General features: G+C 36.8%; 2 protein-coding genes across 10 annotated transcripts in view; one reads left to right on the plus strand and one right to left on the minus strand.

Annotated features, from left to right (window-relative positions):
- The window catches only part of PLAAT1 (phospholipase A and acyltransferase 1), a 73,602-nt gene that overhangs the window by 28,936 nt on the left and 16,818 nt on the right, over positions 1 to 27,848 (plus strand). For 7 of the 8 annotated variants that reach the window (XM_035274828.3, XM_035274831.2, XM_035274830.3 and 4 more), the window contains one exon: positions 5,361 to 9,439. The exons of the other annotated variant lie outside the window; for it this stretch is intronic. In XM_035274828.3, coding sequence (XP_035130719.1) covers positions 5,361 to 5,462 — 102 coding nt within the window. In that variant the 3' untranslated portion in view covers positions 5,463 to 9,439. Of the gene's footprint in view, positions 1 to 5,360; positions 9,440 to 27,848 lie in introns of those variants that run through there. 8 annotated transcript variants of the gene reach the window in all.
- The window catches only part of ATP13A5 (ATPase 13A5), a 112,274-nt gene continuing 93,856 nt past the window's right edge, over positions 9,431 to 27,848 (minus strand). Inside the window, exons 26-30 of one of the 2 annotated variants that reach the window (XM_002758175.6) lie at positions 26,308 to 26,482; positions 20,966 to 21,168; positions 16,354 to 16,442; positions 11,389 to 11,469; positions 9,431 to 9,938 (exon numbers count right to left, since the gene is read on the minus strand). In XM_002758175.6, coding sequence (XP_002758221.4) covers positions 9,678 to 9,938; positions 11,389 to 11,469; positions 16,354 to 16,442; positions 20,966 to 21,168; positions 26,308 to 26,482 — 809 coding nt within the window. In that variant the 3' untranslated portion in view covers positions 9,431 to 9,677. Of the gene's footprint in view, positions 9,939 to 11,387; positions 11,470 to 14,145; positions 15,641 to 16,353; positions 16,443 to 20,965; positions 21,169 to 26,307; positions 26,483 to 27,848 lie in introns of those variants that run through there. The other variant, XR_008476697.2, reaches the window with a different exon arrangement.

Consider the following 27,848-nt stretch of genomic DNA (forward strand, 5'->3'; position numbering starts at 1 on the left):
TGTAGAAATTACTTAAATATCCGTCTAATGGGTCATGGATAGACAAAATGGGGTATTTCCATACAGTGGAATATTTTTCAACAATAAAAGAACTGAAGTACTGCTACATGCTACAATATGGACCTTGAAAACATTATACCAAGTTGCCTACTTAGCCAGTCATAAAAGACTACATATTATATTATTTCATTGATACGAGATGCCTAGAATAGAGAAATCTGTAGAGACAGAAAATTAATTAGTGGTTGCCTGGGGCTGAGGGGGTTGAGGCAAGTAAGGGGAGCCTGCTAAAGAGTAAGAGGTATCTTTTTGGAATGATGAAATGTTTCAAAATTGTGATTGTTGAACAAATCTATGAATATACTAAAAAACATTGAAGCTAAATCAGGTAAATATATGGCATGCTAATTAGATACCAAAAAAATTTTTTAAAAGGTTTGGGAAAATGGGAGATAGAACATAATGAAAGGCTATATTGGTTTTCATTAGGAAATAATTGGAAATTCATTCTCATTAGGAAATGTATTAACATAATGAATGTTCTGTTCACACCTAACAATAAATTGCTTTTGAGCTAGAACATAGAGGGTACACACAAATTCCTGCTCACTTTTGCACTGAAAATTAGTGGTTTAGATAGTAAATAGGTTCCATTCCTCCTCTTCTTTGTTAATGGCAAAGTTGATCACTGTACTAATCAAGCAATTTTTATTTGTTTACTTACTTTATTTTTGGAAATGAGGAGATGTTAGTCAAAGGGTAGAAAATTTCAGTTATGAAAGACAAATTCTGGAGATGTACTGTACAACATAGGGCCTATGGTTAATGATACTATGTTGCCTACTTTAAAATTTGCTAAGAGGGTAGATCTTGTGTTAAGTATTCTTAGCACAAAAGGAAAAACAACAACAACAAAAGAAATAACAAAACCAACAAAGGGAGTGGGAGGAAGTTTTTGGAGGTGATGGATAAGTTTATGGCGTTGATTGTGATGATGGTTTCATGGGGGTATCTTATCTCCAAGTTCATAAAGTTGAATACACTGAATATCTACAGCTTTTTGCATGTCATTCTTCAATAAAGTGGTTAAAAATAAGCAATATTTTAAAAAATGTTAAATAAAAAGAGGTTAGAGCCATCTTCTTACTTGACTATAACTTGTAGTCCATCATCATTTCACCTTTCATCTCTAGACCCAAGACCCATGAAAAGTGAATTTTTCTTCAACAAATAATAGAACCTGTTTCTGGCAGGTTCTGATGAAGAAGATGCAGTGACAGCCTTAAGAGCCTACCTAAGCTTTGGTGTTCATGGACCTAAATGAGAACCCCATCTTCACCATTATTAGTTGAGTGTCCTTGGACCCACTGTTTATCAGTCTTCTAATCAATACAAGTCATTTGAAAGATTATGGAGATATTTGAGGTTTCTCAGCATACTGTATTATGTATTATCCATCCCAATAAATAGCATGCCCATGGTGGATATTACTTTTCACAATAGTGTCCAGAAATTTTATAGATCTTTGTTAGTAAATTCAATAAAATCTTGATTTAACAGCAACTGGATTATTTACTACTATCAATAATAGTATTACTACCAATAATAACTAATATTAGATTAGCTTTTTGAATCCCTTTAAACTTAGGGTCTTTGAGCTTAGAAATGTTTTATTAGGGAATGGCAATGTATTTTTCAAGTTTAAAAACTAATAATGAATAAAAAAGATGAGAAGGATAAGATTATATTTTCATCTTTTTTTCTTCTTTGTGCCTTACTGTATTTGAAAAAATTAATAGATTCAATTTTCTAGAGCAGTTTTTAGCTTCATGGCAAAATTGAGCTAAAAGTATAGAATTCTCTCCTCCTCCCCCACCAAATATAGTCTTTTCCATCATCAGCATCTCACCTCATTACCATACCTTTGTGAAAATCGATGAACCAACATTAACACATCATTATCAACCAAAGTCCATAGTTTACATTAGGATTCACTGGTTGTGTCATGAATTCTATAGTTTGGACAAATTTAAAATGACACAGTCCACCATTATAGTATCATAAAGAATAATTTTCCTGCCCTAAACCTCCTGTGCTCTACCTATTCATCCTTCCTTCTCTGCACATCCCTAACAACCATTTACTTATTTTTACCTTCTCCATAGTTGTGCAGTTTGCAGGATGTCAAGTAGCTGAAATCATGTAGTATGTAACCTTTTCCAATTGGCTTGTTTCATGTAATCATATGTATTTAAGGTTTCTTTATGTACTTTTGTGGCTTGATTGCTCATTTCTTTTTAGCACTGAATAATACTCTGTTTCCTTGATTAATCAGTTTATTTATTCACCCAGTGAAGGACATTTTGGTTGCTTCCAAATTCTGAAAAAAATGAATAAACCTGCTATAAACCTCCATGTGCAGGTTTTTGTGTGGACATAAGTATTCAGCTCCTTTGGGTAAGTACCCAGGAGCATGATTGCTAGATAATATGGTTAGAATATGCTTAGTTTTATAAGACACTGCCAAACTGTCTTCCAGAAGGAAAGTACCATTTTGCATTTCTCACTCTCAGCAATGAGTCAGTTCTTGTTGCTCCATATCCTTGTCAGCATTTGTTATCAGTATTTTGAATTTTAACCATTTTAATAGGCATTTTGTTTCAATTTGCAGTTGCCTAGTTACATATAATGTTGAGCATCTTTTTGTATGCTTCTTTGCATACCATCTTTGATGATGTGTCTCTTGATAATCTTTTGCCTATTTCTTAATTCAGCTGTTCATTTTCCTATTGTTGAATTTTAAGAGTTCTTTGTATATTTTAGGTAATAACACTTCATCAGATTTGTCTTTTAGAGAGATTTTCTCTTTTGTCTTATAGTTTTTGTATTTTTCAAAAATTTTAAGAACATTTTTAACTCTCATAGACCAAACAAATTATTAAAATGTCTCTACCTTTGTTGAAGATGGCCCACACCTTTCAATAGGCCTGGATGAGGCAGCACGTGAACATATCCTGATGGTGCTTCAGTGCGTATGACCACAGCCTTAGGAGTGCCTCAGAAAAGAGCATTTTGATAAACCTGCCATACATCTGTGTCCTCACTACACTACTGTTTAGACACAGCCACTCCAGATTTAGATAATGTTTTATTAGGCCAGGTACAGATCCCCAGAATGAGGTCTTTATTATGGCCCATGGACAGAAAGTCCTTTAAAGGATAAAAGATGCAGAGTTGGATTTGGTGATCCAAAATAAGCTGTGAAGTGAAAGCTCTTGTTCATGCTGGTTCACCAAGAACATCCTGATATGCTGTAATCCTGCATGTCACATCCCATCACTTGTAACTCCAATGGATTGTCCCAATTACATGAGATTCCTGATCTAGAATGAGATTTGAAATAAATGAACATTTGGCATTGGGGAAGCTGTATGCACTGCTTAAAGTGGTTTTATGGTCATGGTATCTGGCCTGTGTCATCTCTAGGGATTTTGGTTTGGGATCAGGTTGCCCATGCCCCAACCAGACCTCTTACGTTTATGGGCATTCATTAGCATCTTGTGTTTCTTGTGGCTGAAGGATACCTACTCAGTTAGGTCTGCACCTAGCTGGGGCCACACTATCTATAGGATCCTGACATTTTCCAAGGGCTGTACCCTCCTATCATTTGACACTTCTGTTTAAAGACACTGATTGCACCTTCATAATTTTTTATTGACTGCCCTATTTCTCTGTAGTAGACCTTCTTGGGATCTCACTATCTGCCTGGAATTGTACTAGGGTTGGGCTTGATCCCTGTTTAATTAGTGACTCTCCCCTTCTTTGGGATTTTGTCTTATATCCTGCATCTCTCTGTCTCTTCCCCCCCTACATCCAATATGGTATTTGGGTAGCTCTATGTTACAGTGAATTCTGATTATCTCCTAAGAGATAATTTAGGTAATGATTAATTAAAATATAAATAAAATAGATAAGAAACAAATCCAATAAAATAAAAGTTATAAAGTGAAACAGGATGTGTCAAGGCTAGTACCAAGTTGTTTGCCATTACCATTCTCCATGGCATCTGGGGGTTGGAACAGACAGTGGGTCACAGTTATGGGTCTAGTCTCTGCCCACCACAGGATGGTGTAGTGGCGTGAACACATGCTGCAAACACATGGAGCTAAGGCTCCTGTTGGGTACCTCTTTCCTGGCCCTGGCTCTTGTGCCTGTTCCTAACAGGGAAGCTGTAGTTAGCGAGGTAGCATTGTGTTTCAGTAATATGTGCGTGGCAGGCTCCATGGCAGAAGGCTGTGGTTAGACAGAGGGCATGCTGAAATATGACGTGGTTTAGGCTTTCCAGCTCTTGGACTGGTTCCCCAGAGTCATTTGGGAAAAATATTTTGCTTTATTTGAAAGACCTCATTCTTAAATCTCAGAGAGAACAAATGTTTTCTGAGTACCTACCTGATAATTCTGAAGTGTCTGAATGTGACCTTTGAGTCATAAAATTGCACTCAAATCCATTTGAATGGAAGGCTGTATTAGTTGAGTGCCAAGAAAACCATGAATATTCATTAGTTCTCTCATCATCATCATGATTAATACCCTTAAAGCTATAAATGTCTGAATTCCTTTATGGACAGTTGATCTTGAGAGTGGTTTATCTACATGAGAAATTAAATTTGACATGATAGTTAACATCAGTATTGGCTTTTTTGGAAGTTTGTTTATCAGAAGAGAAATTGTGTTTACCAAATAAGAGCTTATGGGTATTTAGCACAGATGACATCCCTGAATTATTTTGCTAATAGACATTCCTTAGAGAAACACACACACACACATACACGCTCTCTCTCTCTCTCTCTCTCTCTCTGTCTCTCTCTCTTACACGATACTTACCTTGGTGTAGACCCAGCCAACCCAAAGTGTTCATTTAAGGGACAGGAGCTGCATGGAAGAACATGGGGTCTTCTAAGACTCACCCTATCTTTAAACATGTTGGTGGTATGATCTCAGGCAAACTACTTATGATACCCCAAGTTCTGCCAAACAGGAGTAGTATATTAACCACTCTCACCAGTGTACTGTTATGATTAATAAGAACTGTGTTCATAATGAGTTCATAAACTCTGAGTGCTTTGAAAATATGAGAAATATATACCCATGTGTATGTATCTACATCTCTGACATAAAAATTATAAATTTATTTCTTCATCTTTATGTAGAATTTTAATTTTGTATTGAACTTTAAATTTATCCATTGTACATTGAAAGAGATCTTCAGTTTACAAAACAAGCTGAAGCTTCATTTAGGACACTGAGATGTCTTTAGAATATGATGTGTTTTTTTTTGTTTGCTTCTTGTTTCCTTATAGGCTAACCGAGCAATAAGTACCGTTGGGTTTGTGACAGCTGCTGTTGGTGCCTTCTCATTCCTGGGCTTGTTTCCAAAACGACAAAGAGAAAAATACTATTAACAATTTACTGGAGAAATATTGATATTGAAGGAATTTGGGAGGAGGAAAAAACCTGGGATGAATACTTATTTACAGTGCATCATTATTGTTCCAAATTCCTATAATGGATGGCAGGCTCTTTAATAAATTGCTTACTTACTGATATTATCTTATCATTGAACCAGTGAAATTTTCTTTTCCTCTGCTAGCATAGATTTGCTGTGGCAGCTTGAACAGGAAGCCTTTTGAGTGAGCCAGCAGAAGATCTTAACAAAATCACATCACATTTTATTTCTACTATAAATATTATTTTCCTTTTCCCCGAGGGTGACCATTTTGCCAGAGGGATGAAACACCATTTATATATGGTTTTGAAAGAAATTTTAAGAACCTCAAATTGTTAGGATTGACATCTAAATTCATATTTCTTTTCTTGTTGGAAAAGGAACTGGGAAATTCAGCATTTTGGTTAGGCAGTTCAAGGGACTCTAATTTATTTATAAGCCATTTGGGGATGTACCCTCATCTTCCTGCACCTGTGTAGATGTGGGTAGATGGGAAGAGGAGAGGCTCTTTGCTCCAGGGTTCCAGTTGCCGTGTTTTCTGTGGAATCTACTTGCTAGTGAGGAGGACATGACAAGTAAGAGTGGGCTGTTATTTCTACAGTGTTACATATTATTCCCTTTGGATTTTGAAGTATTTCAGGGATTTGACCTTTCAACCTTGACAAGAAATCATTAAATGTTTGTTTAAAGTGCCATATTTGGAAAACAATATCCCATATTCTTAAGACTTTTACTACAAGTCAAGGAGTGTCATAATTTTATTCTCTCATTTTTTATGTGCTGAATTAAAGAAACTGCATTTTAATGCTGTTCCAGTGAAATCCTTGGTGGCAGCAGATGGGGGAAGGTGGAGTGCAGTTCTCTATAACCTAGAATTACATCAGCCATTGTAACATGACCCCATAAACCACACCACCAGCCAATGACATCCATCTTATGCTATCATCAAAAGCTTGTCCTTAAATAAATGTTGAAGTTAATATTAGGGGGATGGTGTGGTGGGAAAACTAGGAATACAGTAGCTAATGTAACTAAACAGAAGACTCAGTGAAAGTCTTGTTCCTAATAAATTGATTTAGATTTTACTCCAGGGCCAGAAATACTCAACAAGCTAATTGCAGGGTTAATAATAATAATAGAAGGAGTTGTCTGCTGCACTCAGAGCCACAGAGACCCTGTATCTCTTCCCTTCTTTTTCACTAATTCCTTCCCTTTCTTATGGTACCAACTCTATCTCCAGTAACCCCAAAACACTCTCTTCTTCCACTGGTCTTCTGGGGAGGTGTGAGTGTCTCCTATCATGAACTAATGTCTAAAATTACGCTTTCATTTTTACTCTAAATTCAAGTCTCTGTTCCTTTTATGCCTCTTCCCAAGTAATAGTTAAACAATTACAACCAAAACAATTTTCTAGGATTGTCAAATTAAGATGAGATGGCAGTAGCATGTGCCACCTTTCCCAAGGTATGCTTACTTCTTAATAAAGGATGCCTACAGAGGGCAAATCTTAACCTGAAGCAGGAGAATTAGGTGTGGTAGAATTACTACAACCACCGGTGGGAGAAGGAGCAAAATTTGAAATCAAGAACCTCCTGAGAGCCTCAAGTGCAGCCTTTCTAGAGAACTCTGGATGTCTCCACTCCAGAAGACAGTACTGTCTGTGCTAGATAATGTCACAAATGCACTTTTAAATTGAATACATGTCAGGTTCACATTGATAGTGTTTGAGGGTGCAGTAGTTTTCACCATTAGAGGTAAGTTCACAAAGTTAGTCATCAGTTTCCCATAAAAAATGATGACTCTTGATGACCAGCTTAAGACTGTCCAGCTTGTTTTTTCTATAGGTGATTATTTGATATTATGCTTTTTTGAGACAGAGTCTCACACTCTCTCTGGGGCTGGAGTACAGTGGCCCAATCTCGGCTCACTGCAACCTCCGCCTCCCAGGTTCAAGTGATTCTCCTTGCCTCAGCCTCCTCAGTAGCTAGGATTACAGGCGCCCACCACCACACCCAACTAATTTTTTATTTTTATTTTTAGTAGAGTTGGGGTTTCAATATGTTGGCCAGGCTGGTCTTGAACCCCTGACCTCATGATCTGCCCATCTCGGCCTCCCAAAGTGCTGGGATTACAAGCGTGAGCCACCACACCTGGCCTCATTGTGCTTTTATGAAATGATTTTTCTCAAGGCTATTAAACCTTTCTCTGAGCATATTTTTAGCAGTCAGGAATGGAGTTCAACTTTATCACATTCCAAGAACAAAAATTATGAAATAAAGATCATCATCCACTAGAAACCTTACAGGTTGTAGGAAAATCTGGAGGGAAAATCCTATACAATTATTGAATCTATTTTTAAAAAAATCTTTTTATGCTATGTAAATGTTATATAGTGCATCAATTAAATCTTTTGATTCTAAAAGTCATTACTAAATGCAGATATCAGTTCAAGGAATTTGGACTACCATCTTTAAGGTTGATGTATAGTTTATAATCATAAGCTAAAAATCTCTTCTTTTTATAACGTTTGTCTTGTTACTGGTAGCCACTAAATTATGCACATTTTAGAAATTACTACTCTCCGGAGAGCTGTGATCACAAGAAAAGGTTAAAAAGCAAACAAAATGTAAACACAGAGGGATTGTTTTAATAAGAATTTGCATTTATGCTGCTGGTTTGTGTAACATTTTTAATGATTTACAGTAGCATATTTCATGTTGAAGACATTTATCATTCCTAAAGATTTCAGAATTATAAGCTCAAGGCTATCATCTATTGAATCTGTACATCCTGGTATTAGGCACTTAATTGGCACTCATGTAATGGGACTGGTTAACTAATTGCCTATGATATGGATCTGTTAAATTAGCAAAATTAGATTTATTGTTATAAGGGAAGTCTAATAGGTTATTTAAAATGTTCACTAGAAATAAATTTTCTCTCAATGTTATGGTGAGGGTGATATATATATTAAAGGTAATAGTGTACAGAATATATTTGTAAAGGATGCACCCTTTCATGTGGTATTTAATGTGCGCCTAATAAGATGACTTAGATCATTACAAGATGAACTAGAACTTACGGTTATTTAGTAGCCTGGAAATTGTCATGCTGCCATTACAAATATTATGAGTCCCTTTTCCAACATTGTTATTAAGATGAGTATGTTGAGTTCTGGACAACTTTTAAAGTTAGAGCTTGAGGCCGGGTGCAGTGGCACATGCCTGTAATCCCAGCTACTTGGGAGGCTGAGGCAGGAGAATCGCTTGAACCCGGGAAGTGGAGGGTGCAGTGAGCCAAGATTGTGCCACTGCACTCCAGTCTGGGTGACAGAGTGAGACTCCACCTTAAAAAAAAAAAAAAAAAAAAAAAAAGCTTGAGGTTTCCATGTGTCAGTAACAAACAGTAAATAATGTTGCCATGTTTCTTTAAGTAAAAGTACGTTTTTACAGTTAATTTCATTACCTTTGTGATCTACTCTAAACTTTCCTATTCACTGGCCCCAAAATGCTATACCTAGAGAGATGCCAAACTTTGGTGGAGTTTGCTTATATATTAACTGTGCCCATGCCAAGATTATATGGAATTAACAAACACGTCCTTCATTCTACCACTTCCACACAATTCTGGCTTACCATAGGTAGGGATGAGGATTCACTGAATTTCTGAAGTAAATGTTAGTTCTTGTTTCTCTATGAAAAGCATGCAAGAAAAACAAAAAGAGGAACTGTAACCTTGGGAAAAAAAGATATATATGTAAATGTTCTTCACAAATAAAGCGTTAAGTAAACTGTGACAATGTATTAGTAAAACTTGCAAAGGGCAAATGTTGCCTCAATTTTTTTTTCTTTCCATTGATATTCATACTATTAATTTGACTACAGTAACATGAAAGCTGTTCATTTTAAATAAAATAATGCTATGCAAAATGAATACAGTTTATTGGAAATAATAATGCAGGAAATGAATTTTTTTCTCTCACTGATAAAGGATACAGTCAGAATAAGCCTATCTAAGGTTCTTTGCTGCAAGGTTTAATGCACTGAAAATATGTTTTGAGTCCTTAAATGGAGAGAGGAAAGATAAGGGGAGACTATCATCACTTCTCCACAATGTGTTAATTTTGAGGAAAGAAGGCAATGCTGTTGGGCATGTATGACAACATTTCTGGTTACAGCCTGGTCCAAAAATGCTGTTCTGTGGGTTGGCCTCCCAATTTGAGTTTTCTTTCTGGAATCTTTTCATGGCTTTCATAGCCTCTGTTGATGTAGAATCCATCTTTGCCATCACCTGAATAAACTGTCCTGTTGGTGGGAGGCCAGGTTGAATCTTCTGCCAGCTTTTTTTGCCAGGTCCTATATTGACTTTTAGAGTAAAATCCAAATTTTTTTTTGATCAACAGCCAGAGCTCACGATTTTGAAGGATGGCATCCTGAAAGATCAGGTGGGAAAAACAATCAATTCATTGTGCAGGTCCCCCTGGAGCCAGGCCGCTGGCCACCGCAGCCCACTTCCTTTCCCCAGACCTTCCTCTGAGGTGCACTTATTGCTGCTGTGTCTACCTCCCCTTTCCCAAGTCCTGGAATTCTTCCCTTAAGAAGCAAGAGGGTGCTTGTGTGCACAGAAATCTGCCAAAAGCTTCCAGTATTTCCTTTCCACACATTTCCTGGTTAAGTTCTGGCTAGTGATTTTCTTAAGACTGATTTTACCCCCAGTTGGCAATGGTAATAATAATGTGCTCAAAATGAAGAAAAGAAAAGTTACCATTAGCCCTGCTACCTGCCACCTGCCATGTAGAAGGTGCCAAATAAGTGTTTATTGAATACATGGTTGAACTCTAGAAGTCAAATGGTTATTGGTTTTCATTTTTGAGAACTTTCTTTTGTTCACATGTCTACACAATTTTTATCAACTTATAGTAATGAAATTGGTCAAATTTTGAATCCCACTTTTATTTATACTAAGCTTTCTGTTGTAAACAATTTTTATGTAGCTGTAGCCTTTTAAAAATATTATTAAGATAAGAACATAGGTACAATATGATTAATAATCATTTTAGTGATTGTTTAGCATTTCCTCAAATTGCTATATAGCTATTTAAACAAACAGTATCTCAACAACACTTAAGTTGAATGTAATATTTTGCCACTGTAGATAATATTATGCTAAGTGCTTTCATACTTGTGGTATTTTTCTCTTCTTTTGGGTTATTAAAACATATAGTTTCAAAAATGGAATACCTGAGTTAAAGAGTATGAGACATTTTACACATACTGTATACAATGAGGTATATATGTATTTAAAATTTGGTTGATCCTTTTTCCAAAAAGTCTTAAAGCACATGAGTTAAAAAAAGAACTCCCCTTTTACAAAGATAGCACTTGAGTCTCTTACCAAGTGGATAAAGTCATTTAGTGACACTGAATAGAAAAGAAACACTGTTAAGGGAAAGTCTTTCAAGAATAGGAATTGACTAGAATGAGCGATGGCTTCTCCTCTTTCTTAGAGAAACCCTCCAGAAGGCAGTTCTTCACTCTAAAAAGTCTTCCTGAGTTTTAGGGTTGGAAGGTCACCTTGTCTAATCTTTACTAGATTGTTGAGACTATTAGAAAAGTGCAATACAGTGTATTCATGGAAGGAAAATTAGAGTTAATTCATGTTTTGCTTTCTGTGCAGAAGATATCAAGAGAATTTCTATGCAGATTTGAAATAATTCTAAATCATTCTCCAACAAAATTTCCACCCAAAGAATATGTACCATTTTTATAAACCCTTAATAACTATCATTTTGAGGGATCAAAGTGGTTGCTATAGAAAATAAGCACCTATTGAAAATGACATTCTTAATTTGTCTTCCTAGAAAAATACAAAGATTACTTTACCTCTACAAAGAAAGCCACACAGAATTGGGTGAGGGCTACCACCAAAATTAAAACCCTCCATGATGTTATGGTTGGGATGAACTGTTGAAAAACAAATACCATTATTATATTTTACATACTTTACACTTTGAAAAAGACCATATTATTTAATTTATATTTTCATAATAATTCTCTGAGCTTAGATGTGGGCATTACTTTGTCCCTTTACAGATAATACAACTGAAGGACCCAAAGCCGGTAAGTAAATGACAGAGCCAGAATTCAAAGAAGAATGGACTATTTCTTGGCCTGTGTACCCTTGACAACCTAACGGTGTCTATTAAGAAATGTGCCCTGAGTCACAACTAAGAGACAGGACATTTTGGAGGCTATGTGTCTTCATTTTTATCTTTTCAGACAGAGAGAAGGCTAAGATTAAATTATTGATCAGATAATATTAATACTTCTAATTCTCCCAAAGCAAATCCTACCTGGATTTTATTCTTTAAGGAGGACAGAGAAATTAAGTATGTTTCGATTAAGACTAGATGCAGGTTGCTTCTGGCCCTATATCTGATGGCTAAATGAAATATGAATGAATCGTCCAAATTCACCAGTTTTTAAAATTTAAGGGTACACATTGATCATTAAATAGACTTATTTGAAGTGTGAGAGTCACAACTGCCCACGGCTGCATCCATAGCAAAAGGCTAGTTACACAGCCTTTTTTTCTGAGACCCCATCCAAGAGTAGACTATGGCTGAGTATGTGTGGGGCTGAACTCCCTTGAGAACAAAAACCACAGAACCTCCATAGTATCTAAATGCTCATCCTTAATTCTCACCCCTATCCTGACACGGGTTATTTCAAAATCGTACTTTGTCATTTTTTTTCCCTCAAGTGGAGAGAATTTTTATCAAGTTGTGAAATACCACAAACTGTAAAGGGTTGTTTGGAAAAGCTGGGTCATATTCTAGCAGAGAACATGGCTCTTTTTCTCACAGCTTCCACCACTCTGATCCAGGAGAACTGTTCTTCATCCCTTGACCTGGAAGGGCCTAGATTTTGAATTATTTGTTTATTTATTTAATTTTGAGATGGAGTCTCGTTCTGTCTCCCAGGCTGGAGTGCAGTGGCATGATCTCAGCTCATGGCAACCTCTGCCCCCCAGGTTGAAACCATTCTCCTTCCTTAGCCTCCAAGTAGCTTGGATTACAGGCACCCGCCACCATGCCCAGCTAATTTTTATATTTTTAGTAGAGACGGGGTTTCACCATGTTGGTCGGGCTGACCTCCAACTCCTGACCTCAAGTGATCCACCTTGGCCTCCTAGAGTGCTGGGATCACAGGTGTGAGCCACAGTGCCTGATCCTGGAATTATTTATGCATGCAATGGTCTTCTCTCCTAGCTTCTAAACTACTTGAGAGCACTGACCACACCCTATTTATCTTTGTAACTCTGCAATCAAACTCACTCTGGAGCTTTGTGTTTGAGAAATAAATGATGACTTGGGTTTTCATTTTCTTTTTTTTTTTTTATGAAGTTTGTAAACATTTTTCTTTTTTTTTAGTTTTTTTTTTTTTTTTAGGGAAAAAGAGAAAAAGAAGGGGTAAAAAAAGAAAAAGAGGGAAAAAGGAATATTACTTCATTCCTAAAATGGGTTTCAATAATGGCCGATCAATATTTTGAGTGTTTAAAGTGGTTAATGCATATTTTATGTGTTTAAAATGGAGACCTCTATTGTGTTTATTTGTTCTGGCTCTGAGTTCAAGTCCTGGATATCGTTATCAATTTTTTGTCTCGTTGAATCTAAATCTCATTATGTGTCTTATGTATCTGGGTGTTAAGATCTCTTATTGTTACATTAATCCTTTTACCCTTGCATCCTTGTAGCTTTGAAATCTATTTTATTAAGTGTGAGAATTGCTACTCCTGCTTTTTATTTATTTATTTTTGCTCTCCATTTGGTTGGTGAGTTTTTTTCCATCCCCTTGTTTTGAGTCTTTGTATATCTTTAGATATATCGTTAGATTTTGTGGATAATGTATATTTTGTGTGTTTAAAATGGAGAGCTCTATTGAGTTTATTTGTTCTGGATCTTAGTTCCAGTCCCGGATATCGTTATCAATTTTCTGTCTCGTTGAATCTAAATCTCATTATGGGTCTTATGTATCTGGGTGTTAAGATCTCTTATTATTACATTAATCCTTTTACCCTTGTATCCTTGTAGCTTTGAAATCTATTTTGTCAAATGTGAAAATTGCAACTCCTGCTTTTTATTTATTTATTTTTGCTCTCCATTTGGTTGGTACATTTTTTTTTCCAACCCTTTATTTTGAGTCTATGTATATCTTTGGATATACCATTAGATTTTATCTGTATCTTTTGATTGGGAGATTTGGACGATTTAAATTTAGGGTTGCTGCCATTTGATATTAACTGGCTATTTTGCCCTTTCGTTGATAAAAATTCTTCTTTATGTTAATGCTCTTTACTTTTTGGTCTATTTTTAGAAAGGGTCGTACTGGTTGTTCCTTTCTGTGTATAATGCTTCTTTTAGAAGTTCTTGTAAAGCAGGCCTGGTGGTAATAAAATCTCTGAGTACTTGCTTGTTCCTAAAAGATTTTATTTTTCCTTCAAATGTAAAGCTTAAATTGGCAGGATATGAAATTCTGGGCTGAAAGTTCTGTTGATTAAGTATATTGAATATTGGCCCCCACTCTCTTCTAGCTTGTAGGGTTTCCGTTGAAGATCTGCTATAAGCCTAATAGGCTTACCTTTATGGGTAACTTGATCTTTCTCTCTGGCTGCCCTTAATATTTTCTCCTTTGTTTCGATCTTGGTGAATCTAACGATTATGTGCCTTGGGGTTGGTCTTCTTGAGGAATATCTTTGTGGTGTTCTCTGTATTGCCTGGGGTTGAATAATGTCCTGCTTTGCTAAATTAGGAAAATTTTCCTGAATAATGTCCTGGAGAGTATTTTCCAGCTTGAATTCATTCTCTCCGTCACATTCAGGTACACCTATCAAGAGTATATTAGATCTTTTCACATAGTCCCATATTGCTTGGAGACTTTGCTCATTCCTTTTTATCCTGTTTTCTCTATTCTTGTCTTGTCGTTTTGTTTCATTAAGTTGGTCTTCGATCTCTGATACCCTTTCTTCTGCTTGATCCATTCAGCTGTTTAAGCTTGTACATATTTCACTAAGTTCTCGTGTTGTATTTTTCAACTCCATAAGTTCATTTGTATTCCTCTCTATATTGTCTATTCTTTTCAACATTTCATCGAACCTTTTTTCCAAGTTCTTAGTTTCTTTACATTGGGTTAGAACAAGTTCCTTTAACTCCCAGAAGTTTCTTATCATCCACCTTTTAAAGCCTACTTCAGATAATGGAACACAGTCCTTTTCCATCAGGGCTTGCTCCATTGCTGATGAGTCCTTTTCCATCAGGGCTTATTCCATTGCTGATGGGTTCTGATTTTGAGTATACTCGGCCTTCTTAGGCTGTTTTTTCCCCTTCATTGTAGATGACCCGCCTTTCTAATTAGGTTTCTGAGTCAACGTCCAACTTATTGATTCCCAGTGCTGGGATCCGAGCAACCCACTGTGGCAGCCTAAATAGCAGCAATAAGACTGATGGTGCTCTTCTGCCCAGGAATCTCTGGTCTGGCTTCCCTCCCGAGTCCGCAACAAGCGGCTCTGCCTTCCCGGAGCTCCAAACTCCGGTCAGTAGGGGAAGCAGTCCCGTTGGCTCTGCATGAAGAGCTGCTGCGCCAAGATGCCGGCAAAACCGCTGTGGCGGCCACAAGAGTTGCGCTGGCGACCCGTGGGGCTCCTCCACTGGGAATCAGCTGATCGGTGAGTGACGAAAATTCGTCTAAAAGTGTGGCGTCGTCTCGTTCTCTGGGCTTTCACTGGAAGCTACAATCCTGAGCTGTTAGTGGTTGGCCATCTTGGATCGATCCCCCGGGTTTTCATTTTCTAATTGCTCCTCTCTCCTCTCACATGTAGTCTTCCTGCCATCATCTAATTAATCTGTTTTCTCAGTGCCCTGCTGAGAAGCCTGCTCAGATAGCTTCATTCACTCCCTGTTGCTCTTGGCATAAAGTCTAAACTTCTCTAGTTGACTTCATCCATCCATGCCTTCTTTTATTATTCATTGTTGTTCATACTCCACAGCCCATGGCCTCAGTTTTAGCCAGTCTTCTAGGGCTTGGGGAAGCCTTGCTTTTGATTTCTGTCTCTGCCACGTGACATTCATTTGCATTTCTAAGAGAAAAGAAACTCTTTCAGTAGTCTGTGCTTCTTAGGCTGTCCTTGTTTTGGGAATATCCCTACCTCCTACCTAGCAAAATCTAGCCTATCTTCAAGTATGGATAGCCTCAGATAGCACTCAAGTATGTCTCATCTTCACAACAAATCTATGATTTGGAGGTCAGGAGCCAACTCTTCTCTCTTATTTCTCTCACAATACTGAGTTCAAGAATTAGTTCTATAACCTCTTAATGAATTAGATTTTAACCCAGGGCATCCTGGATCAAATGTTATCCACTGATATGAAACTTCATATAGTCAATGTCTGACAAAACATAACCATCTTATAAGTCTACTTTTTCTTTCCCTTTGTAACTACATTATAAAGGAATTCTACCATATGGTTTATCTTTTTGAAAATTGAATTTAGAGAATTACTGTATTGTTGCATTAATTTTATTGTATTAGTATAACATGGCATGATAAAGCATTTCTACTATTTCAGGTATGTAAAGGATAAATGCACCCAATAATACTAATAATATGAAAAACATTAGAAGGCAGTATAGGTGAAATACATATATGTTATTTGCCCTTCTAGTATATAGAAATAGCATCACAGTACTTGCTGATTAAAGACAATATGGTAATAATTGACTTGTGAATTACAATGACTATATGGTCCATGTACATGAGTCATGCCAGATGTACAAATGAATGCCACTTACCTCCATTCCATGGTATATAACTTGAAAGTCAGAAAACAGAATGAAAATTGTGAGGCCCAAGGCAGCTAGCAGCAGAAATGAAAATATATCTGAGGAAATACCAAACATTATTTTTAGATGTTAAAAGAATGTTTCATATAATTTGGCACACATTGCAGAATCAATTATCTTTGTTGGGCAAATACCAGATATATCTTCAGATGTTTTGATATATCCTCGTATGTTTTGAAATATGCTCTAATGCTTATAAAATGAAGGTAATATCTTAGAATCCTCCCTTGAAAGTCTGGATGTAGAAGACTGTTAATGAAATGTTTCACAGTAACCTCCACAAAGGAGTTTCCCTGGTGTACTATCACTGCATGTCTAGTGAGTTGTGCCTGCATGGGATAAACAGTCAGTCCTCTTGGCACCATCTAATTCTTCCTCATTGCCTAAAGTTCATGGGTCCTATATGACATTCAAAGCCTTCCACAATCTGGTCCCAATCAGCGTTTCTAACCTGATCTCTGACCACTTTTCCTCATGGGTAATAGGAAAGGTAGACCATAAAACGTCCAGCTTCCATGGAGGCCCAACACTTTCCAGCTCTGTGTCTTTTTTTTAAAAAAATGCCAAGTGTACATAATATTCTGTCTTGTCATACTCCAATTTTTCTTAAATAACTCAGTTAAAATACCACTTCCTTTTCAAAGACTAATACTCCCTTACAAAACCTTATTTACCATAGCATGTATCATACTCTGCTTTGCATGATCTTAAGTCATGTATCAACTAAACTGTTACCATTTGAAAGAGGCTTTTTCTCTGGTTCTCAGGAACTCGGTCTTGAAAAAGTAAATGAGAAATTCGCACGTACATCTGTTATTGCATTCCTTCTTTCCAATCTGCCCAAACTGTTTTAATTTGGGGAACTAAACTTCCCAGGATGCACTGTGCCAACATCACTGCTCCTATTCTCAACCTCACCCACTCCTCTGTCAGAGAATTTAGCAGAGCACTTTAGAGATGGTACCTTAGAAATGATATTTTTAAATTGAATTATCACCTTCAGGCCCAAACAATAGCATTTAATCAGTGTCGCCATGATACAAATGATTCTGATAATCCTATGAAGCTATAAATAAATGAACGAACTACGTTTTCTCTTACACTCTCTCTACCTCATTTATTCAGTGTTGGTGGTCTACTCTCCCCACTCCCAACTCTCTATAGGCCTATATCAACCAGAAATCTCAGGAAACTGCCCCTTGATAGCAGACCCTATTTTTGAAGTGAACAGAGTTCTGTTTTCATCCTTGAGCACCTACACCCACCCTCAATATTTATTCATGCCCCACTTTATGTATATAAATAAATGTAGCACCTCTCAGAAGTGCTTGGGAAGGGTATGAGGCAGAGAGAAGAAAAGTAGGAATTACATCCCTCCAAGTAAGGCAATCTAAATGGCCTGGTGATAAGATCCCAGGAAATGGCTAAGTGGATTTTTCATTTACTTCATGGATTTGGAGTCCCAGGGACCCAGAAGCTTGGAAGAAGAGGATCCCTGAAAAGTCTGTTCTTATGAAGGCCTGGATCTCACTAGCAACTGGGGCTGCATGGTATGCACATTGGTGTCTAATGGTCTAAAAAGCAGGCCTCTCCTGTGCACAAGTGAGCAATATAGAGACAAAGTTATAAGGCCATCTTCTTAAATTCAGCTTTGATTGAAAAGATGTAATAAAGAGTTGAATGTTGGCTCTTGGTTAGCTGCTGCTGCTGCTGCTGAGGAAACGTTTGAAAGTCGGGCTCTGTTAATGCAGGTGCTTTAGGAAAGCAAGCCCTGTGTAAGCCATTATACTTTATTTTCAGATAAGGTTAGTAAATGTTCACACTTGTTTCCAGAAAAGTTAAGCCTCTACTTTTTCCATATCTTGTCATCATAAAGTTGAGCATCTGTCAAAGGCTGTTAAAAACAGCAAAGATTTTTCTGTTATATCCAAATAAAGTTGCTTGTATATTTTAATAGTAGTTCCAAAGGCTTTTTTGACTTATAACCAGAGGGTATATGTTGCTATCATATTTCATTTGTTAGCATATCTGTATGCTAAAATGTGAAATATTTTACATTTAAAATTATCAAGTTATGTTTGGTACAGGGGTTTGAGTTTACCCATAAGCTTTAAGTCATTATGAAGTAACTAATCTACCTCTAATTCACTCAATTCATGTAAAAGGACTTCGCAGTTACTATTAAAATTAAAGTACTAGCCAACAAATATATCCTGCTTGTAAAATACATTTATTACTAAAAAAATTAATGTATAACACTACACATTTCCTGTGTATTAGTGATAAACAGAAAATATAATTGGAAAGTCATTCACAATGTAAGCAAAAATATAAAATACAAAGGATTAGTTTTTAAATAAATGTGTAGGCAGGATTTGTAATGGAGAAAACAACAAATACTTACTAAGAGGCATTAAAAAAAAATCAAGAATAAATGGGAGACATGACGCATTCCTAAATAGGAAAACTAAATTATATACACATGTAAATTCTTCCCAAAGTATCAACATCCCAAAGGGAACTTTTTAAAAGCCTGGCAATTTATTCTAGAGTGTATCTTGAAGAATGAATGAGAAAGAAAGAAACACATTTTAAAAAAAGAAGAATAATGAGGACACACTGATCTTACCATTCCTTAAATAAAACATTATAAAACTGTAAGTTTTAAAGTGTAGAGGTAAATAAAAAATAGACTGATGTGTTAAAAACAGAAAAGATAGTCTGGAAACTATATATATATACAAAGAATACATAATATAAATGATGTACATAAAAACTCATTTATGAAGATAGTTATGATAAAGATAGTATATTCAGTGGAAAAGTAATTTAATGAATATTAAAAAGTAAATAGACAACAAAAGCTGCTGGGAAAACTGGTTGGCTAGTTGGAGAAACTTGTTTTAATCCCTACCTCAAACTTTACACCAAAATTAACATTAGATTTTAGTAGCATCAAAAGAAACTTTAAAACTAAACATGATAATCTATTCTATTTTATAATTAGAAAAAATCCTTCTGTGCATAAAGACAATAGAAAAAAATGAAAAATAAATAGCTTATACAAATAAATGAGAAATGTAACAGGAATCCAACAGAAAAAGATAAGTTTAAAAATGTAAACACACAATTCACAGAAGAAGAAATTGCTAACAACATGGAAATATGTTTCTCCTCACTGGTGATCAGAAAAATGCAAACTAAAACCAAATGAGGTGCTACTTTCTAAAATCTTATCAGATCAGCACAGATTTTGTTTTTTTAACTAGTACTTCATGATGGATATATTATTAAGAACCATACCCTCTCAAAAACAACTGATAGGAGTGAAAATCAGTACAAATTTTCAAGAAGGCAGCTTTAAATTGTGTATTCAAGGCTTTGACATTTTTAGTTAATTGAATTTTGTTATCCTAATGAAATAGGCTAAGTCAAAGTTATTTGCACAAGTATATTTTTATGGCATTATTTATAATACTGAAGCCAATTGCACGGTACACAGGGTGACCATCTTTGTCATGCAATATCTGGATAAGTATCATGTATGTAGTTTGCCTTGACATTCTCTGTTTAAGCCTGGCATAATTATTGGTAGTATTTCACTTCACTCCTAAAGAGTGTCCCAGTCTGGTCAATAAAGATGGGGCATATTCTCTGGCTTCTTTGGCTTGAGGATTTTTTTTTTTTTTTTGAGACAAGGTCTTGCTCTGTCCCCCAGGCTGGAGTGTAGTGGTGTGATCCTGGCTCACTGAAGCTTCAACCTCCCAGCCTCAAGCAATCCTCTCACCTCAGCCTCCCCAAGTAGTTGGGACTACAGGTAAGAGCCACCATACCCAGCTAATTTGTAAAAGTTTTTTTGTTAAGAGATAGGGTCACAAACTCTTGAGCTCAAGTGATCCTCCCACCTCAACCTCCCAAAGTGCTGGGATTACAGGAGTGATCCACCATTCCCAGCCTTAGCTTGAGGATCTTAACTGTAGCTTTGAAGAGGGGTGTGTGTGTGTGTGTGTGTGTGTGTGTGTGTTTAAACACTACTTAAATTACTATACTGGAAAAGTAAATAAGAATTTTTGACTCCCTTTTATAAGTGCCAGACCCTTTACATAAATTGTGCTGGGCCCATTCAATAAAATGCTTTATTCTTCTCTCAGGATTTAACAAATTAAGGATACTCCCTCCCATTCTGCAGATGAGGAAATAAGGTTATAGAATGGTTAGAGTAACTTGCCAAATGTTATAAGGCTAAGGAAGTCAATTTACATTTGAATTGGTTAGAAAGACTTTTATAAAATATCTTCACATACATGTATGTGTCCAAATGATTCTTGATGACTTACAATAGGACAAGACTCATGTGACAGTTAAATAATGTCTGTGCTTATCTGCAAAGGAGCAGATTTCTCCCATGGGCTCTACCAACTATGACAACTGCATTCAACAATTTCAGAGTCGTGCAATTGTTTCTTTCTCAGCCCATCATTTCACCAGTGAGGTGCAACTCTAGGGTGAGAAAAGGAATGGGAAAATATTCAGAAAGAAAAATCAAACTTTATATACTTACAGTTTGTATAGATGGGTTTTCGAAATGGCTTTCCCTTAGAAAAGATAAATGCTACTGTGATACAGTTGATGGTGGTGATCGGCCACAGTGTGGTACTCTCAAAACTTAAAATTGAGCCAGGAATCAGAGTTGCATTTCCAGTCCAGTTTCTTTCCAAACTCGCATTTGTTGAAAAATTACTTTGGTTGGCCAGAAAACACTCACTACAAAAGAATCACCAATGTTTATGAAACATCTTATTCAATTTTTATCCATTAGGTGAAAAAAACTAATCACCACCATGGGATTTTAGCTTTCGAACTATGTCAACCAATAACTACCAAGACCTATTTTGTTCACCTCTTGCTGTGACAAAGCAGTAATAAAATTCACAGGAGGTCAAGATTGTTTTTTGTCCAGCACTTCATTTAGCACAAGTGATCTACCTTGAAAGGGCCTGGATGACAATTTTTTATGAATTCCTCTCAATTCAAACAGTAAATATACCATGTCAAATAAGTGTGTGTGTGTGTGTGTGTGTGTGTGTGTGTGTGTGTGTTGTTCTCTCATCTTTCGTGGACTAAGCAAGACTCCTAACTTGGCTTTTGAGTTTGAGTCTCCCACTCCAATTTTCTTCCCTCGCATAGCTAAAGGATCTCTAAAAATCTGAGCATGACAATCTCCTGCTTATAAGGGGTCTACAACTCTATTTTGCCAATAAATTAAGCTCAAACTTCTCCAACTGGCCTATGAGATCTTTGCATCCTTGTCTCAATCTACCTTTTCAGTCTAACCGTTGTCACCTCTCTCATACTCTATACACCCCAAAACATAGGATTATTACCTGTTCCCCACATATCACAATTTGCATACCTGTTGGGTTGGATGTACTTTTGCCTTTAATGAGGTATAACATCCATCCTTCAAACATCTCTGCATCTGAAATGCCTTTACTTTTGCTGGCAGGTGGAACTAGTGCCCACAAAAGTAAGATTTTTAAAATGTTATCTCAATTCAAGGCAACAGCACATGTAAATAAAGAATTGCAAAACAATTACTTTTGCAAGCTCATTGCTTTGCATTTCTTATTTACATAATTTTATTTTATGTCTTTGGGATGTGAGTTCCTAGAATATAGGATTTTTCCTGTGGTTTTGTTTTTTGGTTTTACTCAAATTTACAATAAATTTTTGGCACCTAGCACAGTGAGGTCACATCATATTTACTCAAAAATACATTTGTTTAAGATATGAGCTTTCCTGGTCCTGATTGATCTATTTACAATGTTCTTTTCTTTTCAATAATCATACCTATAAATTAGTTTCCACCAGCATTCTTGTTCAGCTGGAAACTTTTAAACCGCAATTACAACTGTTTATAAATAAGATTCATTTTCTAACTGTAAACTCAAATGCAAGACTTAGTGCTTATTATCCTGGGCCCCTGTAGTCTAGAAATGTGCATTGCACGTACAGGCATACCTTGTTTTATTGTGTTTCACTTTATTGTGCTTCCCAGATATTGTGTTTTTTACAAATTGAAGGTTTATGGCAACCTTGCATCTAGCAAGTCTATTTGCACCATTTTTTAATAGTATGTGCTCACTCTGACTCTGTGTCACATTTTGGTAATTCTTGCAATTATTTTAAACTTTTTGAAATAGTTACTACCGCTATTACTGTGATCTGTGATCAGTGATCTTTGGTGTTTCTATTATAATTGTTTTGAGATGCCAAGATGCCATGAACTGTGCCTTAAGAATGCAAATTTAATAAATAAATCATGTGTGTGCCTGACGGCTTCACCCACTTGCTGTTTTCATATCTCTCTTCCTCTCCTGGGGCCTCCCTGTTTCTTGAGAGAAAATAATATTGAAATCTATTCAGTTAATAACCCCACAGTGGCCTCTAAGTGTTCAAGTGGAAGGAAGAGTCTCATGTCTCTCTCTTTAAATAAAGAACTAGAAATATTTAAGCTTAGTGAGGAAGGCATGTCAAAAGCCAAGATAGGCCAAAAGCTAGATCTCTTGCATCCAACAGTTAGCCAAGCAGTAAATGCAAAGTAAGAGTCCTTGAAGGAAATTCAAAGTGTCATTCCAGTGAATACATGAATGATAAGGACGTGACATGGTCTCATTGCTGATATGAAGAAAGTTTCAGTGGTCTGGATAGTGGATCAAACCAGCTACAACATTCCTTTAAGCCAAAGCCTAATCCAGAGCAAGGCCCCAACTCCCTTCAATTATTGAAGCCCGAGAGAGGTGAGGAAGCTACCGATGAAAAGTTTGAAACTGGCAAGATACTGGTTCATAAGACAGACAAAGAAGGTGTCTACATATGTAAGAGTTCAAGGTGAAACAGCAAGTCTTGATGTAGCAGCTGCAGCAAGTCACCCAGTTGTTTTAACTAAGACAATTAATGAAGGTGACTATACTAAACAGTTTTCAGGGGAAATGAAACAGCCTTCTATTGGAAGAAGATGTCTTATAGGACTTTTTAACTAGAGAGAAGTCAATAACTGGCTTCAAATCTCCAAAGGAGAAGCTGTCTCTCTTATTAGGGGATAATACATCTGGTGACTTTAAGTTGAAGCCAGTGGTCTTTTTCTTTTGCTATTCTGAAAATCCTAGGGCCCTTAAGAACTATGTTAACTCTACTTTGCCTGATGCTCTAGAAATGGAACAACAAAGCCTGGATGACAGCACATCTGTTTATAGCATAGTTTCCTGAATATTTTAAACCCACGGTTCAGACCTACTGCTCAGAAAAAAAGAAAAGGTTCCTTTCAAAATATTGCTGTTTATTGACAGAACACCTGGTCACCCTCCAAGAGCACTGATGGAGATGTATAAGGAAATGTATATTTTCATGCCTGCTAATATGCATTTATTCTGTAGCCCATGGATCAAAGAGTAATTTCAAATTTCAAGTCTTATTTTTTAAGAAATATGCTTTGTAAGACTATAGCTGACATAGAGAATGATTCCTTTATTGGATCTGGGCAAAGCAAATTGAAAACCTTCTGGAAAGAATTCACCATTCTAGATGCCATTAAAAACATTCATGATTCATGAGAGAAGATAAAAACATCAACATTAACAGAAGTTTGAAAGAAGTTGATTCAACCCTCATGGATGACTATTTGGAGTTCAAGACTTTAGTGGAGGATATTTTCCACTGTAGATATGGTGGAAATAGCAAGAGAACTAGAATTAGAAGTGGAGCCTGAAGATGTGACTGAATTGCTACAATCTCATGATAAAGTTTGAATGGATGAAGTGTTGCTTCATACGGTTGACCAAAGAAAGTGGTTTCTTGAGATGGAATGTGCTCCTGGTGAAGATTCCATCATTTCAACATTGTTGAAATGCAAACAAAGGATATAGGATATGATATAAACTTAGTAGACAAACCATCAGCAGAGTTTGTGAGAACTGACTCCAATTTTGCAAGCACTGAGACGGGATAATATGCTATTAAACAGCATCACTTGCTACAGAGAAATATCTCATGAAAGGAAATCAGTCAATGAGGCAAACTTCATTGTTGTCTTATTTTAAGAAATTGTCACAGCTACCCCAACCTTCAACAACCAATACCTCAGTCAATCAGCAGCCACCCAGCTTGAAGTAAGACTCTCCACCAGTAAAAAGATTATGACTTGCTGATGGCTCAGATGATCATTAGCATTTTTTAGCAATAAATCATTTTAAAATTAAGGCATGTCCTTTTTTAGACATAATGCTATTGCACACCTGATAGACTACAGTATAGTGTCAACATAATTTTTTGTGGACTGGGAAACCAAAACTTCATGTGACCTGCTTTATTTCAATATTCACTTTATTGTGGTAGTCTGGAGCCAAACCCACTCTGAGGTAGGCCTATAATAGCTGTTCTATAGTCACAAGGCATTTTTACACAAAGAGGAACAGACAGACTAGATGGCCTGAAATACAGAGTTTAAAACCAAAGAGTACCTAGTCCGATGTACTTACATTACAGGTAATCAAGTTGAAGGCTAGCACGGCACATCTAGTGACAGAGTCAGGAATTCTTAGGATTCCTGATTTCCCATCCATCCTCCTTTGGCTACAACATATTGTCTTCTAGGTTCAGTCAAAACTTGAGTTCTCTGAGTATATGTGCTCCAGTTTTGGAAAAAATTTAGTTTTGAAACATAATGAGATCCTATATTCCTAGTTACAATTGAATTGCTGGATTTTTAAATCTAAATGACAATCTCCTCATTTGCTAGTTTTCAATCTATGTTTTACTGATATCTGGTGCTCTGTGGAGTGAGGGGCAGTTTGCACATGTCCTGTCTCAAAGAGAGCAGCTCTTTTCCTGCCTTTTCTTTTACCGGCAGAGTGGCTTTGTCAAATAAAGCTTGAGCCATCAGCATTAGAGCCTACCTCAGAACATTAAAGCCCAGAGAGGTAAAGAGACTTGTCCTGAATCTAATGTTCCAACTCGATCAGAACAATGATAACATCGATTAACATTTTAACTTTAACATTCATTTGAAAAAAGCAAAATAAGCTAATCTCTCTTGTATGTCTATATCAGGGGCCTGCAAACTACAGCCCACAGGCCAAATCTGATTCATCACCTGATTTTGTAGATAACGTTTTATTAGACAACCACACCCACTTATTTACCTATTGTCTGTGGATGCTTTTTTTTTTTTTTTTTTTTTTTAAGATGGAGCCTCGCTCTGTCACCCAGGCTGGAGTCAGTGGCGCATCTTGACTCACTACAACCTCTGCCTTCTGGGTTCAAGCAGTTCTTCAGTCTCAGCCTCCCGAGTTGCTGGGACCAAAAGTGCACATCAAAATATCTGGCTAATTTTTGTATTTTTAGTAGAGACAGGGTTTCACCATATTGGCCAGGCTGGTCTTGAACTCTTGACCTTGTGATCCACCCACTTCAGCCTCCCAAAGTGCTGGGATGACAAGCACGAGCCACTACACCCAGCCCTCTGGCTGCTTTTGTGCTGCAGCAGTGGAGTTGACTAGCTGCAACAGAGGCCATGTAGACCACAAAGCCTACTACCTGGCCCTCTGCAAGAAATGTTTGCCAACCCCGGTCTATAAAATATACAAACTACCAGGGAATTCATATATTCATTCAGTCAACCAGTTGTTAGATCTATACACTAACAACCAATGTGACAAATCTCTTACCACCCACTCCACCCCAGTAGTCCATGGATTAACTGTGATCTGTCCTATCATTTGAGTTTTGCAGTGTGGAGACACGATTTTATTAAGTTTTAGGATATATGTTCAAGCCAAGTTATGCAATGTCATTGGATATTCATTAAGTCGCCTTTTGAAAGGAGCACTAAGAAAATGGACTTACCTGTACTGGTAGACCTCACAATACCAAGGCTGCTGCTTCACGTAGAGAAATGCACAGATCTGCACAATGCAGGAGAAACAGGAATTCAGAAATACCGACAGCAGTAAAGGGGGAGAAAGGAGCTGTCCTGATGGTCTATACGGAGCCAGCTTTGGGTAGGCATGGGTTGAACTCACTGAAAGACAAATGCGTTTTTCCCCATTACAATTTTATCATTGAGGATAAAAGGTTGAGACGCATATTATCTTGACTCTGGCATTGGGATTCAGAATAAGCAAACATGAACAGAAGATTTACACCTAAGGTAAACACATTGCCTGGTTGCACACCCAATTCTACCAGTCTTTATCTTCTCCATGCTGTCCTCAACTTCAGAAGTAAAAAATAGTGGGTTAGAAAGTTACGTAATCAAGATATTTACCATATCACATGGTGCAAATATTTTCTCCATAACCAGACTGACCAGAAATTGTGTGTAAAAGAGGGAAATGGCCTTCCGCATGAGATAAGCAGTACTAGTATTATGTGTCAGTGACAACAGGAAAGCGGAGAGTTAGAATGAGGAGAAGAAGGAGGAATATAGCTAGATTCATCTTCATATGCTGGATAATTAAAAAAAAAACCTCACTCTGTTATTTATTCAGCCAACTTTCTCTGAGCATGTCAATGTGCCAGGCACTATGATAGATGCTAGAGGTGTGTTAAGTTTCTCTCTGGATACACAGGTGAATGAGGGACTGCTGATGTATATTGCATTAAGTTAAGACAAAGAACTCATTAAAAATATTGCTTCTAGATGAAAGTGTTAAACTATATTGTATTTTTGATTCCAGGACTTTTTTCTTTAGTTTAAAGAGTTTGCAAATGAACAGAAATTAAAACTCAGAACTAATTTAAAAATATGACTATATCTTTCTTAGTAGCTACAGATTCTAATATGCTGATGAAAATGAAATGTATTTGCTTCTCAAGGCAGAGCAGGATGGAAGCATGAGGAGGACAGGAATTTGAATTAAAGATTGATATTATAGTGATGTTTCAGTTTCTGTCTTATACCTGTCTCTTCCCTTCTCACAATTTATCACTGGTTCCTTTGATGTAAGGGAAAAAGTAGAGTGTGTATGTTTAAATTTGTATTTATGCATGTACAGGTAGGGTGGTGGGGAATTGGTGCCCAACTGGGATGATAAAACTCTATAGTATGTCTTTGGTTTGTTTGATACGTGTTCTGGGGGTAATCATGTAAACTCCTTGATCCTTCATTTTCTCACATATAAAATGAGTGTATTGGAATGTCTACATAGTATCCAAAGGCCCTTTCGACTCTTTTATCCTAGAGCTCTATGATAAGTCCTTACCTATACCAATCCAATCAATGTGTTCCTGGCAGCGTTCTGGGCTACAGTCTGTGGGATATGCAGAGATGAGAAGGACATCCCACCTGCCTTCAAAGAGTTTGAAGTGAAAGATACAGATTGTGTAATAAAGAAGTTGGCTGGCTTTTCCTGGGATGTATCCTCTAAATCTTTGAAATGCCCTGA

This window comes from Callithrix jacchus, chromosome 15, assembly GCF_049354715.1.
Source record: "Callithrix jacchus isolate 240 chromosome 15, calJac240_pri, whole genome shotgun sequence".
Classification (NCBI taxonomy): domain Eukaryota; kingdom Metazoa; phylum Chordata; class Mammalia; order Primates; family Cebidae; genus Callithrix; species Callithrix jacchus.